Consider the following 14,730-nt stretch of genomic DNA (forward strand, 5'->3'; position numbering starts at 1 on the left):
CCCTCTAAGTAAAACTCTTAAAAGTCCCCAGCCCAGTCAAATCTCCAGCGATGAGGAAATGGATGAAGATGAGGACGAAGACGAGGCGGATGAGGACGAAGAAGTTCAGATTGAAGCTCCCCATAGTAGTGCTCTGGCCACGCCCCCCACGGCAACAACGCCCCTTTCGCCGGATTCGGCGGCAACTGCTGGACAATTGTTCGATAGCAGCAACAGCAGCGATGAATCCTCAATGAAAAAGGCCCAGATGTCCGCCTGTCATGCACTGGAAAAAATCAGCAATAATAATGGCAGTGTGCAGAACAATCAGAGGCTGGAGGAGGAAAGCCAGGAGGAAGAGGCGGACGAGGAGGATCCAGAAGAAGAGGACTCCGATGACGATGAGATGCCATTGCAGCAGCGACAGCAGCAACAACGTCAGCGGGTGGTGGTTCCACAGACGGTGGTCAGTGGATCACTTACCGCCGGACACCATCAAGCATCAGCACCACATACCCCCATGGCCACCAAGGCCAGCAAGAAGCAAACACCACCAGCACCACCCACTGCAGCCACATCCACCACCACCACAACAACAGCGACAACGAACTGCGAGTTACAAATCAAAAAGGAAATAGCCTAGAGATAGAAACCCCAAAAACCTCTCAGAGAAAAGCTCTTTCCACTCACCCACACACACACCAACACGACAAAACAGTTAATACTTGGTTAAGATCCCTATTTTATTTGGAAAGCAAAGTGCAGCCGTAACTCAAGCACAAAGCCTAGACGCACATTTTGCCCATTTTAGGGATATGACAAAGAAAGCAAATCATTAGTAACCAGGAAGGGATTAGATCGTATTTGACATTTTTTAGGCAATGCTTTTCAAAGAGCCCGCTAAGTGAAAGTGACTGTTAAGCGGCAAAGTAAACTTTCTAAGATAACTTAAAATGTTTGGTTCTCTAGAAACAAATATTCAAGATAAAGTTAAAAACCTTTTATCAATTTCTCAATATTTTTTAAAAATGAGGTTTCTTTGATGATGTCAATTAACTGACAAGCTTAAAAGCCTCAACAAAAATATGACAAAGGGGAAGTTTGATTTGCATGCCGTTTACCCCATAAAACAAAAAACTATTCAAAATTTTTTAAATATATTCTAAAACGCTTTTACATAGCTTGAATCGATCTCACTTTTAAAAACAAACAAAAAGGACAAAAATAAAATTCATCTACGCTTTCCGATTTCGAAAAACCTTTCAGCGTTGCTTGCAGAAATTACAAATGAAACCAAAGCTTTAAAAAAGAAAATGAAATTTGTGTATATTATCGAACGACCAATTTGTGCGTGTGTTTTTACCACTTACTGCTAAACCTAATTAAGTTATTGTTTTTGTTTTTTAATAAAAACTTGTAAGCTCTGCAAGACATTTAAACCCAAAACCAGATTCAAAGCAAGGCTTCGAAAGCAAAATTTAGGAAAGTTTTTCTTTGGTCAAACAGGCAGCTGGTTCTTATTAGGGGAGGAAGCTTGCACGTCGCCCTATGGTAACCAATGTAATTACATTTAGTTTAAACCTAACTTTAAGTTAAACAGACAAATTGAAGGAGCAAAAAGAAAGAGAGAGAGAGGGAGAAAGCGAGAGCGAGAACACACAAAATGAACCCACCACAGACAAGAGCAGAAAATAAATGCTAAACAATTCTAACATAATTCTTATTAAAGAAGGGAAAACCAATTTTTATGAATAAGAAGTTGCCGCGTTAAATTTATACAATACAAATACGAGTATATGGTATGAGTAATATTCAACGATATATGATAGATGATGAGCAGCAAATGCGGGATTATTAATTAATGCTAAGCCCAAGCCTCCACGAGAGCGCGTAAACATATACATAAACATACAAACATAAAGATTAATATTTATTGTAGCTGCTAGTTCTAATTCGAGCAATTCTCTTAATTGTATAATTATAGTCTTCTTCTGTTCTTCTTCACCTTGTAAGCTTTGCTCTGTAGGCATTTAGTTTCGTAGATCGTAACCGTACAACAACAACAACAACAACAACAACCACATTTGCTAACTAGTTCTTAAGGCTTCTTAAGCTCTTCTTCGGCGGCTCAGTTCTTTGTCTATTGTGAATGGCATCGACACTGGTCCTCAATTTTTTTGTATATATATATATATATTATATTTTTCCTTCGACGAGATTAACGTACTATGGATTTTAGTTGCCAACACTTTGTGAGAAGCGTATAAGCATATGCTAGATATCTTCTGGATGATAAACCTTCTTCTGGAATAAACCCAAGCCAAGAGCCAAGCGAAAAGAGCGCAGAGATTTCAAAAATCTATAAACTTTTGTTATTAAAAAACATATTTCATAAATTATTTATGCCTGTGTGTGTTTGTACTTTCTAAAAGAAAACATTTCGTTCTGTATTTAAGAATACATTTTCTAAGCTAAAAACAAAAACAAAATTTCAAAAACGAAACAAAAACATTTAAACAAATTTATAACCGAAATTTGTCTACATCATAAGCTAAAATTGTGTAAAATTGTATAAATTTAAAAAGGCTATAAACGAAACATTTAAAACGTAAATAAAACATTTATAAATCATTTAAATTGAGACATTAAACGTGAAACAAATACATTGTTATGCATATTTAAAAAGGTTCGATAAAAATTGATATGCAACAAAAATACGAAAATACAAAAAAAAAAAAAAAAAAAAACAAAACGAATTACAATTGCTATGCAAAGGAATAAAAACAAAAATATACTTATTATTGTAAATGAATTTCTCCAAAAACTTTTGTGTTTCATTTGCCAGACCAGAACCAGTACGTTAATAAATAAATAACTTTAAACAAATTGTAGAAGACAGCAGCAAAGCAGTTAAGTACCGAATGAATAGGGACGAAAAATGGTTAATCAAAAGCGTCGAAACGGTTTTCAGCAAATTTCGTGTATTTATGGCCAAATTTTACAAACGATGGAAATAGTTGAGCATACTACAGAGACGATAAAGACCCAAAAACATTTTTTGTATCATTTTTGCTAACAACCCAAAGAGATAAACAACAACAACAACAACAACAAAACAAACAATCATTTTTATAATTAAACGTTTAAAATATATTGACAAATTTTACATAACCCGAGTGTTTATATATGAAATATTATATATTTAAATTTAAATACGAAATAGAACGATGCCCAGCAGAAAATAAGAGCATCTTTGACCCCGCTTAATGAATCGACTTCAAGAACTTGTTAAAAACTTAATCGTGCAAAGGCTAAGCAACCAGAAGAACAAGAAATCACAAAATAATGGCATAAGTTATATATATATATATATATTAATTATTTAAGCATGCAGCAACAAATCCGCGTCTTGTCAAAATACAACATATACATACATATAATAATAATATATGTCTGACGATTCAGAATGCAGAAATAAAATGTACAAATTGTGGAGCAAATAAACAATAGAAAATGTAGTGAGAATTTGGGGGACAGAGGCGTATGGACGCGTAACGAAAACATCAAATGAAATGCACCACAGCAAATAAAGTTTAATCAAATTAAACAGTTAATGAAAAAGCAAATTTGACTTCAACGTTTCATATTTAAGTAGTGCAGAAACAAATAAATACAAACGAAAACAAAAGTAAATTATTGCATATGTAATGAAAACAAAAACAACAAATAAAAAACCGATAAATATTATGCAAAACATTTCAATGAGACTTTTATTTACAATGAAAAAGCTGGTAAACTTCATGTTTAAAATTAAATTTAAAAAAAATCAATTTTTGCTTATTACCAAAAATTTTGAATTCATATGCAAATTTAACATGAACTGGATTTATTAAGTAAATATTTAGTTCTTAGTTCAATTTAACTCTTCTTAATGGGTAAATTTAATTTTTTTATTTAGAGGCATTCGGAATTGTCATTTAATTATATTTTATAAACCCCTTACACTCCCTAAAAGATGCATTACAAAATATCAATCTCAAGTTTAGGTTTATTAATTGCGCTTAAAATCAATGAAATCACTTAAAAACGTAAATACAATCTTTAATTTTAATAAACATTATGTATATTACACCGACATTTTGCCGTTATGTAGATGACTTCTATGTAGATAAAGATTTCGGGTAGAATCAAATAAGTAAAATAGGATTATGTTGTTTCTACCTAACAATAGATGGCGATTGTCTGTATGTAAGAAGTAGAAAAACAAGATTACAAGACAAGAAACAAGATTTGTTTTTACAGTGAAGATTGCCGATATTGATCAAATTTTTTTTTATTAATCGGAATTTTTTGAGTGTGGTACACAGTTCGACGGGGAGGTATGACGAGGTATGACATTCCATGCTACGATCATTTTTGGCTTCGTAATGAGGAAAATACTGATATTTTGGGAGGTAAATCGGCACAGACTGATTTTCGGATTTTTGGAAAGGGGTAACATCATAAAAATTCACGAAAATTCTCAAAAAAATCACTTTTTGAGTGTGGTACATAGTTCGACGGGGAATTTAATTACGAATTCAACGAGGTATGACATTCCATGCTACGATCATTTTTGGCTTCGTAATGAGGAAAATACTGATATTTTGGGAGGTAAATCGGCACAGACTGATTTTCGGATTTTTGGAAAGGGGTAACATCATAAAAATTCACGAAAATTCTCAAAAAAATCACTTTTTGAGTGTGGTACACAGTTCGACGGGGAATTCAATTACGAATTCAACGAGGTATGGCATTCCATGTTACGATCATTTTTGGCTTCGTAATGAGGAAAATACTGATATTTTGGGCGGTAAATCGGCACAGACTGATTTTCGGATTTTTGGAAAGGGGTAACATCATAAAAATTCACGAAAATTCTCAAAAAAATCACTTTTTGAGTGTGGTACATAGTTCGACGGGGAATTTAATTACGAATTCAACGAGGTATGACATTCCACGTTACGATCATTTTTGGCTTCGTAATGAGGAAAATACTGATATTTTGGGCGGTAAATCGGCACAGACTGATTTTCGGATTTTTGGAAAGAGGTAACATCATAAAAATTCACGAAAATTCTCAAAAAAATCACTTTTTGAGTGTGGTACACAGTTCGACGGGGAATTTAATTACGAATTCAACGAGGTATGACATTCCATGCTACGATCATTTTTGGCTTCGTAATGAGGAAAATACTGATATTTTGGGCGGTAAATCGGCACAGACTGATTTTCGGATTTTTAGAAAGGGGTAACATCATAAAAATTCACGAAAATTCTCAAAAAAATCACTTTTGAGTGTGGTACACAGTTCGACGGGGAATTTAATTACGAATTCAACGAGGTATGGCATTCCATGTTACGATCATTTTTGGCTTCGTAATGAGGAAAATACTGATATTTTGGGCGGTAAATCGGCACAGACTGATTTTCGGATTTTTGGAAAGGGGTAACATCATAAAAATTCACGAAAATTCTCAAAAAAATCACTTTTTGAGTGTGGTACACAGTTCGACGGGGAATTTAATTACGAATTCAACGAGGTATGGCATTCCATGTTACGATCATTTTTGGCTTCGTAATGAGGAAAATACTGATATTTTGGGCGGTAAATCGGCACAGACTGATTTTCGGATTTTGGAAAGGGGTAACATCATAAAAATTCACGAAAATTCTCAAAAAAATCACTTTTGAGTGTGGTACACAGTTCGACGGGGAATTTAATTACGAATTCAACGAGGTATGGCATTCCATGTTACGATCATTTTTGGCTTCGTAATGAGGAAAATACTGATATTTTGGGCGGTAAATCGGCACAGACTGATTTTCGGATTTTTGGAAAGGAGGTAACATCATAAAAATTCACGAAAATTCTCAAAAAAATCACTTTTTGAGTGTGGTACACAGTTCGACGGGGAATTTAATTACGAATTCAACGAGGTATGGCATTCCATGTTACGATCATTTTTGGCTTCGTAATGAGGAAAATACTGATATTTTGGGCGGTAAATCGGCACAGACTGATTTTCGGATTTTTGGAAAGGGGTAACATCATAAAAATTCACGAAAATTCTCAAAAAAATCACTTTTTGAGTGTGGTACACAGTTCGACGGGGAATTTAATTACGAATTCAACGAGGTATGGCATTCCATGTTACGATCATTTTTGGCTTCGTAATGAGGAAAATACTGATATTTTGGGCGGTAAATCGGCACAGACTGATTTTCGGATTTTTGGAAAGGGGTAACATCATAAAAATTCACGAAAATTCTCAAAAAAATCACTTTTTGAGTGTGGTACACAGTTCGACGGGGAATTTAATTACGAATTCAACGAGGTATGGCATTCCATGTTACGATCATTTTTGGCTTCGTAATGAGGAAAATACTGATATTTTGGGCGGTAAATCGGCACAGACTGATTTTCGGATTTTTGGAAAGGGGTAACATCATAAAAATTCACGAAAATTCTCAAAAAAATCACTTTTTGAGTGTGGTACACAGTTCGACGGGGAATTTAATTACGAATTCAACGAGGTATGGCATTCCATGTTACGATCATTTTTGGCTTCGTAATGAGGAAAATACTGATATTTTGGGCGGTAAATCGGCACAGACTGATTTTCGGATTTTTGGAAAGGGGTAACATCATAAAAATTCACGAAAATTCTCAAAAAAATCACTTTTTGAGTGTGGTACACAGTTCGACGGGGAATTTAATTACGAATTCAACGAGGTATGGCATTCCATGTTACGATCATTTTTGGCTTCGTAATGAGGAAAATACTGATATTTTGGGCGGTAAATCGGCACAGACTGATTTTCGGATTTTTGGAAAGGGGTAACATCATAAAAATTCACGAAAATTCTCAAAAAAATCACTTTTTGAGTGTGGTACACAGTTCGACGGGGAATTTAATTACGAATTCAACGAGGTATGGCATTCCATGTTACGATCATTTTTGGCTTCGTAATGAGGAAAATACTGATATTTTGGGCGGTAAATCGGCACAGACTGATTTTCGGATTTTTGGAAAGGGGTAACATCATAAAAATTCACGAAAATTCTCAAAAAAATCACTTTTTGAGTGTGGTACACAGTTCGACGGGGAATTTAATTACGAATTCAACGAGGTATGGCATTCCATGTTACGATCATTTTTGGCTTCGTAATGAGGAAAATACTGATATTTTGGGCGGTAAATCGGCACAGACTGATTTTCGGATTTTTGGAAAGGGGTAACATCATAAAAATTCACGAAAATTCTCAAAAAAATCACTTTTGAGTGTGGTACACAGTTCGACGGGGAATTTAATTACGAATTCAACGAGGTATGGCATTCCATGTTACGATCATTTTTGGCTTCGTAATGAGGAAAATACTGATATTTTGGGCGGTAAATCGGCACAGACTGATTTTCGGATTTTTGGAAAGGGGTAACATCATAAAAATTCACGAAAATTCTCAAAAAAATCACTTTTTGAGTGTGGTACACAGTTCGACGGGGAATTTAATTACGAATTCAACGAGGTATGGCATTCCATGTTACGATCATTTTTGGCTTCGTAATGAGGAAAATACTGATATTTTGGGCGGTAAATCGGCACAGACTGATTTTCGGATTTTTGGAAAGGGGTAACATCATAAAAATTCACGAAAATTCTCAAAAAAATCACTTTTTGAGTGTGGTACACAGTTCGACGGGGAATTTAATTACGAATTCAACGAGGTATGGCATTCCATGTTACGATCATTTTTGGCTTCGTAATGAGGAAAATACTGATATTTTGGGCGGTAAATCGGCACAGACTGATTTTCGGATTTTTGGAAAGGGGTAACATCATAAAAATTCACGAAAATTCTCAAAAAAATCACTTTTTGAGTGTGGTACACAGTTCGACGGGGAATTTAATTACGAATTCAACGAGGTATGGCATTCCATGTTACGATCATTTTTGGCTTCGTAATGAGGAAAATACTGATATTTTGGGCGGTAAATCGGCACAGACTGATTTTCGGATTTTTGGAAAGGGGTAACATCATAAAAATTCACGAAAATTCTCAAAAAAATCACTTTTTGAGTGTGGTACACAGTTCGACGGGGAATTTAATTACGAATTCAACGAGGTATGGCATTCCATGTTACGATCATTTTTGGCTTCGTAATGAGGAAAATACTGATATTTTGGGCGGTAAATCGGCACAGACTGATTTTCGGATTTTTGGAAAGGGGTAACATCATAAAAATTCACGAAATGGTACACAGTTCGACGGGGAATTTAATTACGAATTCAACGAGGTATGGCATTCCACGTTACGATCATTTTTGGCTTCGTAATGAGGAAAATACTGATATTTTGGGCGGTAAATCGGCACAGACTGATTTTCGGATTTTTGGAAAGGGGTAACATCATAAAAATTCACGAAAATTCTCAAAAAATCACTTTTTGAGGGTGGTACACAGTTCGACGGGGAATTCAATTACGAATTCAACGAGGTATGGCATTCCATGTTACGATCATTTTTGGCTTCGTAATGAGGAAAATACTGATATTTTGGGCGGTAAATCGGCACAGACTGATTTTCGGATTTTTGGAAAGGGGTAACATCATAAAAATTCACGAAAATTCTCAAAAAAAATCACTTTTTGAGTGTGGTACACAGTTCGACGGGGAATTTAATTACGAATTCAACGAGGTATGGCATTCCATGTTACGATCATTTTTGGCTTCGTAATGAGGAAAATACTGATATTTTGGGCGGTAAATCGGCACAGACTGATTTTCGGATTTTTGGAAAGGGGTAACATCATAAAAATTCACGAAAATTCTCAAAAAAATCACTTTTTGAGTGTGGTACACAGTTCGACGGGGAATTTAATTACGAATTCAACGAGGTATGGCATTCCACGTTACGATCATTTTTGGCTTCGTAATGAGGAAAATACTGATATTTTGGGCGGTAAATCGGCACAGACTGATTTTCGGATTTTTGGAAAGGGACATCATAAAAATTCTCAAAAAAATCACTTTTTGAGTGTGGTACACAGTTCGACGGGGAATTTAATTACGAATTCAACGAGGTATGGCATTCCACGTTACGATCATTTTTGGCTTCGTAATGAGGAAAATACTGATATTTTGGGCGGTAAATCGGCACAGACTGATTTTCGGATTTTTGGAAAGGGACTGATTTTCGGATTTTTTAAATTCACGAAAATTCTCAAAAAAATCACTTTTTGAGTGTGGTACACAGTTCGACGGGGAATTTAATTACGAATTCAACGAGGTATGGCATTCCATGTTACGATCATTTTTGGCTTCGTAATGAGGAAAATACTGATATTTTGGGCGGTAAATCGGCACAGACTGATTTTCGGATTTTTGGAAAGGGTAACATCATAAAAATTCACGAAAATTCTCAAAAAAATCACTTTTGAGTGTGGTACACAGTTCGACGGGGAATTTAATTACGAATTCAACGAGGTATGGCATTCCATGTTACGATCATTTTTGGCTTCGTAATGAGGAAAATACTGATATTTTGGGCGGTAAATCGGCACAGACTGATTTTCGGATTTTTGGAAAGGGGTAACATCATAAAAATTCACGAAAATTCTCAAAAAAATCACTTTTTGAGTGTGGTACACAGTTCGACGGGGAATTTAATTACGAATTCAACGAGGTATGGCATTCCATGTTACGATCATTTTTGGCTTCGTAATGAGGAAAATACTGATATTTTGGGCGGTAAATCGGCACAGACTGATTTTCGGATTTTTGGAAAGGGGTAACATCATAAAAATTCACGAAAATTCTCAAAAAAATCACTTTTTGAGTGTGGTACACAGTTCGACGGGGAATTTAATTACGAATTCAACGAGGTATGGCATTCCATGTTACGATCATTTTTGGCTTCGTAATGAGGAAAATACTGATATTTTGGGCGGTAAATCGGCACAGACTGATTTTCGGATTTTTGGAAAGGGGTAACATCATAAAAATTCACGAAAATTCTCAAAAAAATCACTTTTTGAGTGTGGTACACAGTTCGACGGGGAATTTAATTACGAATTCAACGAGGTATGGCATTCCATGTTACGATCATTTTTGGCTTCGTAATGAGGAAAATACTGATATTTTGGGCGGTAAATCGGCACAGACTGATTTTCGGATTTTTGGAAAGGGGTAACATCATAAAAATTCACGAAAATTCTCAAAAAAATCACTTTTTGAGTGTGGTACACAGTTCGACGGGGAATTTAATTACGAATTCAACGAGGTATGGCATTCCATGTTACGATCATTTTTGGCTTCGTAATGAGGAAAATACTGATATTTTGGGCGGTAAATCGGCACAGACTGATTTTCGGATTTTGGAAAGGGGTAACATCATAAAAATTCACGAAAATTCTCAAAAAAATCACTTTTTGAGTGTGGTACACAGTTCGACGGGGAATTTAATTACGAATTCAACGAGGTATGGCATTCCATGTTACGATCATTTTTGGCTTCGTAATGAGGAAAATACTGATATTTTGGGCGGTAAATCGGCACAGACTGATTTTTGATTTTTGGAAAGGGGTAACATCATAAAAATTCACGAAAATTCTCAAAAAAATCACTTTTTGAGTGTGGTACACAGTTCGACGGGGAATTTAATTACGAATTCAACGAGGTATGGCATTCCATGTTACGATCATTTTTGGCTTCGTAATGAGGAAAATACTGATATTTTGGGCGGTAAATCGGCACAGACTGATTTTCGGATTTTTGGAAAGGGGTAACATCATAAAAATTCACGAAAATTCTCAAAAAAATCACTTTTTGAGTGTGGTACACAGTTCGACGGGGAATTTAATTACGAATTCAACGAGGTATGGCATTCCATGTTACGATCATTTTTGGCTTCGTAATGAGGAAAATACTGATATTTTGGGCGGTAAATCGGCATAGACTGATTTTCGGATTTTTGGAAAGGGGTAACATCATAAAAATTGACGAAAATTCTCAAAAAAATCACTTTTTGAGTGTGGTACACAGTTCGACGGGGAATTTAATTACGAATTCAACGAGGTATGGCATTCCATGTTACGATCATTTTTGGCTTCGTAATGAGGAAAATACTGATATTTTGGGCGGTAAATCGGCATAGACTGATTTTCGGATTTTTGGAAAGGGGTAACATCATAAAAATTGACGAAAATTCTCAAAAAAATCACTTTTTGAGTGTGGTACACAGTTCGACGGGGAATTTAATTACGAATTCAACGAGGTATGGCATTCCATGTTACGATCATTTTTGGCTTCGTAATGAGGAAAATTCTGATATTTTGGGCGGTAAATCGGCACAGACTGATTTTCGGATTTTTGAAAAGGGGTGAAAAAAATACATAAAGTAGAATTATGTTTTTTCTACCTAACAATAGATGGCGCTTGCCTGTATGTAAGAAGTAGAAAAACAAGATAACAAGACAAGAAAAAGATTTGTTTTTACAGTGAAAATTGTCGAATATTGATCATCGGGAAATATTAATAATTTGTATAAACAAATTCTGATATACATAAAGACCTATGTTGATGATTTTTCATGTTTTATTAAATTAAAAACTTTTAAATCGCATCAAAATATGCAAAACAAAAACGAAATGAAAATGCTAGATATTTATTTCATAAACTTTTGGTTCCATAAAACTAACAAAATCATTATATTTTTATTGTGTCACTAAACACTCTTGTCCGCCTGGCAAACAAAACGGAATGTCACGCTGCACTCGAGAACCCACATGAGATCGTGATAAACAACAACGCAATGTTGATCTTCGGTGTAGGATTTGGGTTCGCCGAATCCCCATTTTAAGAAAGTAGCTCTTTTTCCGGAGGACCCAGTTCTAAAAACGCCCTCTTCCTGAATATCATTTATGCCGAGAAAATACGAAACAGATGGATTCAGTCTTGATTTAAGTTCATTAAATTCATTTTCACTGAAATTGTAGGCCAGGTAACCCCCCATAAGTTCACACTCGCGCGCAGCACTGGTCCAATTTAGAGTTTCATTATGCTCAATGTAGAAATATTTGTTCCCGATTCTCTCGAACTTTGGTAGTAGTCTTTTCACTTTTTTCAAGAGACATCTTAATGTCAAGAAGTGTTTTCTGTATATCTGTTAGTTGAGTCTCCACTGTGACTTGCTTGCTTTCGATTCTATCAAGTCTGTCCTCGATGCTCTCCGATATAATCTTTATCCACGATTCCTTCAATGATGCTTGATGACCTTCAATCTGATCTTTAATAGCAGTCTGCTGCACTGATAATTTCTCCAATTTTTCTTGGGTTTCGTTCAGCCTAACATTGTCGCAGGATTGATGCGAAGGATGCTCCAACAGGTACTCAGATTGAGTAATATCCTTGGTTTCTGACAGCAATACATTTATAATAATTCCGAATACAAAAATACATATAAACTTTAACATGCTTAAAAAGCTTAACTTCTCCCGACAAAAGTTTAAGAAACACTGAATTTTTATAAATTTGTTTACTTGCCAAGATGCCGAACTTCTGCTGATAAGCAAAAAATCATAAAAATGTTATCAACTTGGAAATGGGGAAAACATAATAGCATTTATTTAAGCAGTGCAAACTTGTATATGTATATAATGAGCAAAATCTGAATTATAGTTTGGACTTTAATATATTTGAACGAAATTTAATCATCAAAAGAAATTACGAATCAACCTGCAATTCTCAACCAACAAGGAATAGATGGATTCATTCTTAAAGTAAGTTCTTCAAATTCATCTTCGCAAAATTTGTTCTCTAGGTAACCTTCTCTGGATTATTTTGACTTTTTCAAGACAAATTTTAATACCAGTTTTCTGTATATCTGACCGTTGAGAATCCATTGGGAGAAGCTTACTTTTCATTCTGTCAAGTCTGTCGTCGATTCTCTTCGATCCGATTATATAAGTCTACTTTTAAATCCGTAGAAAATTAGTTTGATCAACTATGACGAATCCAAATTATCTTTTATATATATTTAAAGTCAGAAAGCAAATAACTTTCAGTCTGGAGCAACCTTATGAGAGACCAATAAAATGAAATACTTATGTAAGTAAAAGAAAAAAATATTTATGGCTTTCTTAAAAACTCAACCACCCCTTCAAAGTCTTAGCCTTTTTGGCTACATCCGTGCTAGGCCAATTCACCGAAAAGCTCTTCCACAATTTAATCCAGTATCATAAAAACAGCAATTTCATAGTTTCGACTCTCAGCGTAGAGATCGGCATGAGCATGATCCTCGTGGGAGCGGAAGAAAACACTGCCAAAGAACTGAGGGCTGCTCTCCTCCTGCCACAGGATAAAAACCAGGTGGCCAGCCAATTCGAAGATCTCTTATCTTATCTCGATAAGCGTAAGAAGGTGGCAATGCTACATATAGCTAATCGATTATTCGTCAACGAATCATATGAAATTAACAAGGACTATAATGAACTAGTCAAGAAGTCATTCAGGGCCGAGGCAGTGACGATTAATCTGGCTAATCAATCGAAGGCAGCCTGGACTATCAACGACTGGGTTATGGATCAGACCCTCGATAATCTAAAAGGTGTTATTGCCCCCGAAAACTTGGCACACGATGAAACTGCGGTGCTGGTTAACGCCGCTTTCTTCAAGGGCTACTGGAAGACTAGGTTTAGAAGAGTCCACACCGAGCCAACGACATTCTACGTATCTAATCATCATAAAGTTTCTGTCAATATGATGTCTCAAGTGGGGAGATTTAAAATGAATGAACTCCCTTATGGCCAAATCATTGAGCTGCCATTCGCCTACTCAAACCTTTCCATGGTAATCGTTCTGCCGAAGAACAATAGTTATCTAGGAAAAGCGGAGAGCGTAATCGAAAGATACTCCGAGGTACTTCCAAACGAAGTGCATGTACGGGTGCAGCTTCCCGATATTTAAAATCGAATTCCGCACAGAACTCATTGGAATTCTAAAGAAGGTATGTGTCTTCTGTTTAGTTTGTTTCTACTCTCATGTTATCAATTTACAGATGGGAATAAAGGAACTCTTTACCGATTCCTCCGACCTCAGCAGCCTTGTCAAGCCAAAAGGTACCAGAATCAGTCGAGTCGTACACAAAGCCTATATAGAGATTAACGAAGAAGGCGCCTCGGCTGGAGGAGCTTTTGCTGGAGCCATTTCTGTTGCGGGGCTTATCTGGTACTCTGTTGTTAATTTATCCATAATTTTAAATTTTATTTGTTATCCTCCCTTCCGCAGACAATGCGCCCAAGGCATCTTTTAGGGCCGACAGACCGTTTGTCTTTCTGATTCGAGATAAGAACACCGTGTTCTTCAGGGGACGTCTCATGGATCCGATGTCTATAGCGACAGTTTAACATCTCCAGAGTCCAGACATATTATTGATATATTATTATTATTATTTGATAATAATATTGGGAAGCGGAAAAATACAATTAAATAATAAAACAATAACATCGCATGCTGTAAACTTGAATCATTGCATTGGCATTGGTAATCATATTATTAAAGTTTGTCAAACTAAGGTATTTCTGACAGAGAAATGTACAATTACGCTAACAGGTATAATATCCTGTTGCCTTCGACTAAATTCATTCATTAATACAAATATATATAGCATCCCTAAGAAACTCATCTGTGAAAAGAGCATCTCGAGAGAGCGCA

General features: G+C 35.7%; 2 protein-coding genes across 2 annotated transcripts in view; both read left to right on the forward strand.

Moving 5' to 3' along the window:
* LOC108118327 overlaps positions 1-3,483 on the forward strand; it is a 95,866-nt gene extending 92,383 nt beyond the window's left edge. Inside the window, 1 exon segment of the mRNA XM_017230946.2 lies at positions 3-3,483. Coding sequence (XP_017086435.2) covers positions 3-622 — 620 coding nt within the window. The 3' untranslated portion in view covers positions 623-3,483.
* A 9,629-nt stretch (positions 3,484-13,112) lies between these two features.
* Positions 13,113-14,423, forward strand: LOC108106824 (serine protease inhibitor 42Dd). The gene is given in 5 exon segments (XM_041818841.1): positions 13,113-13,125; positions 13,184-13,977; positions 13,979-14,023; positions 14,075-14,254; positions 14,319-14,423. Coding segments are annotated over 5 exon segments (1,137 nt in total).
* Positions 14,424-14,730: the final 307 nt, after the last annotated feature.

Source organism: Drosophila eugracilis, unplaced genomic scaffold (assembly GCF_018153835.1).
Source record: "Drosophila eugracilis isolate 14026-0451.02 unplaced genomic scaffold, ASM1815383v1 contig_386, whole genome shotgun sequence".
Lineage (NCBI taxonomy): Eukaryota > Metazoa > Arthropoda > Insecta > Diptera > Drosophilidae > Drosophila > Drosophila eugracilis.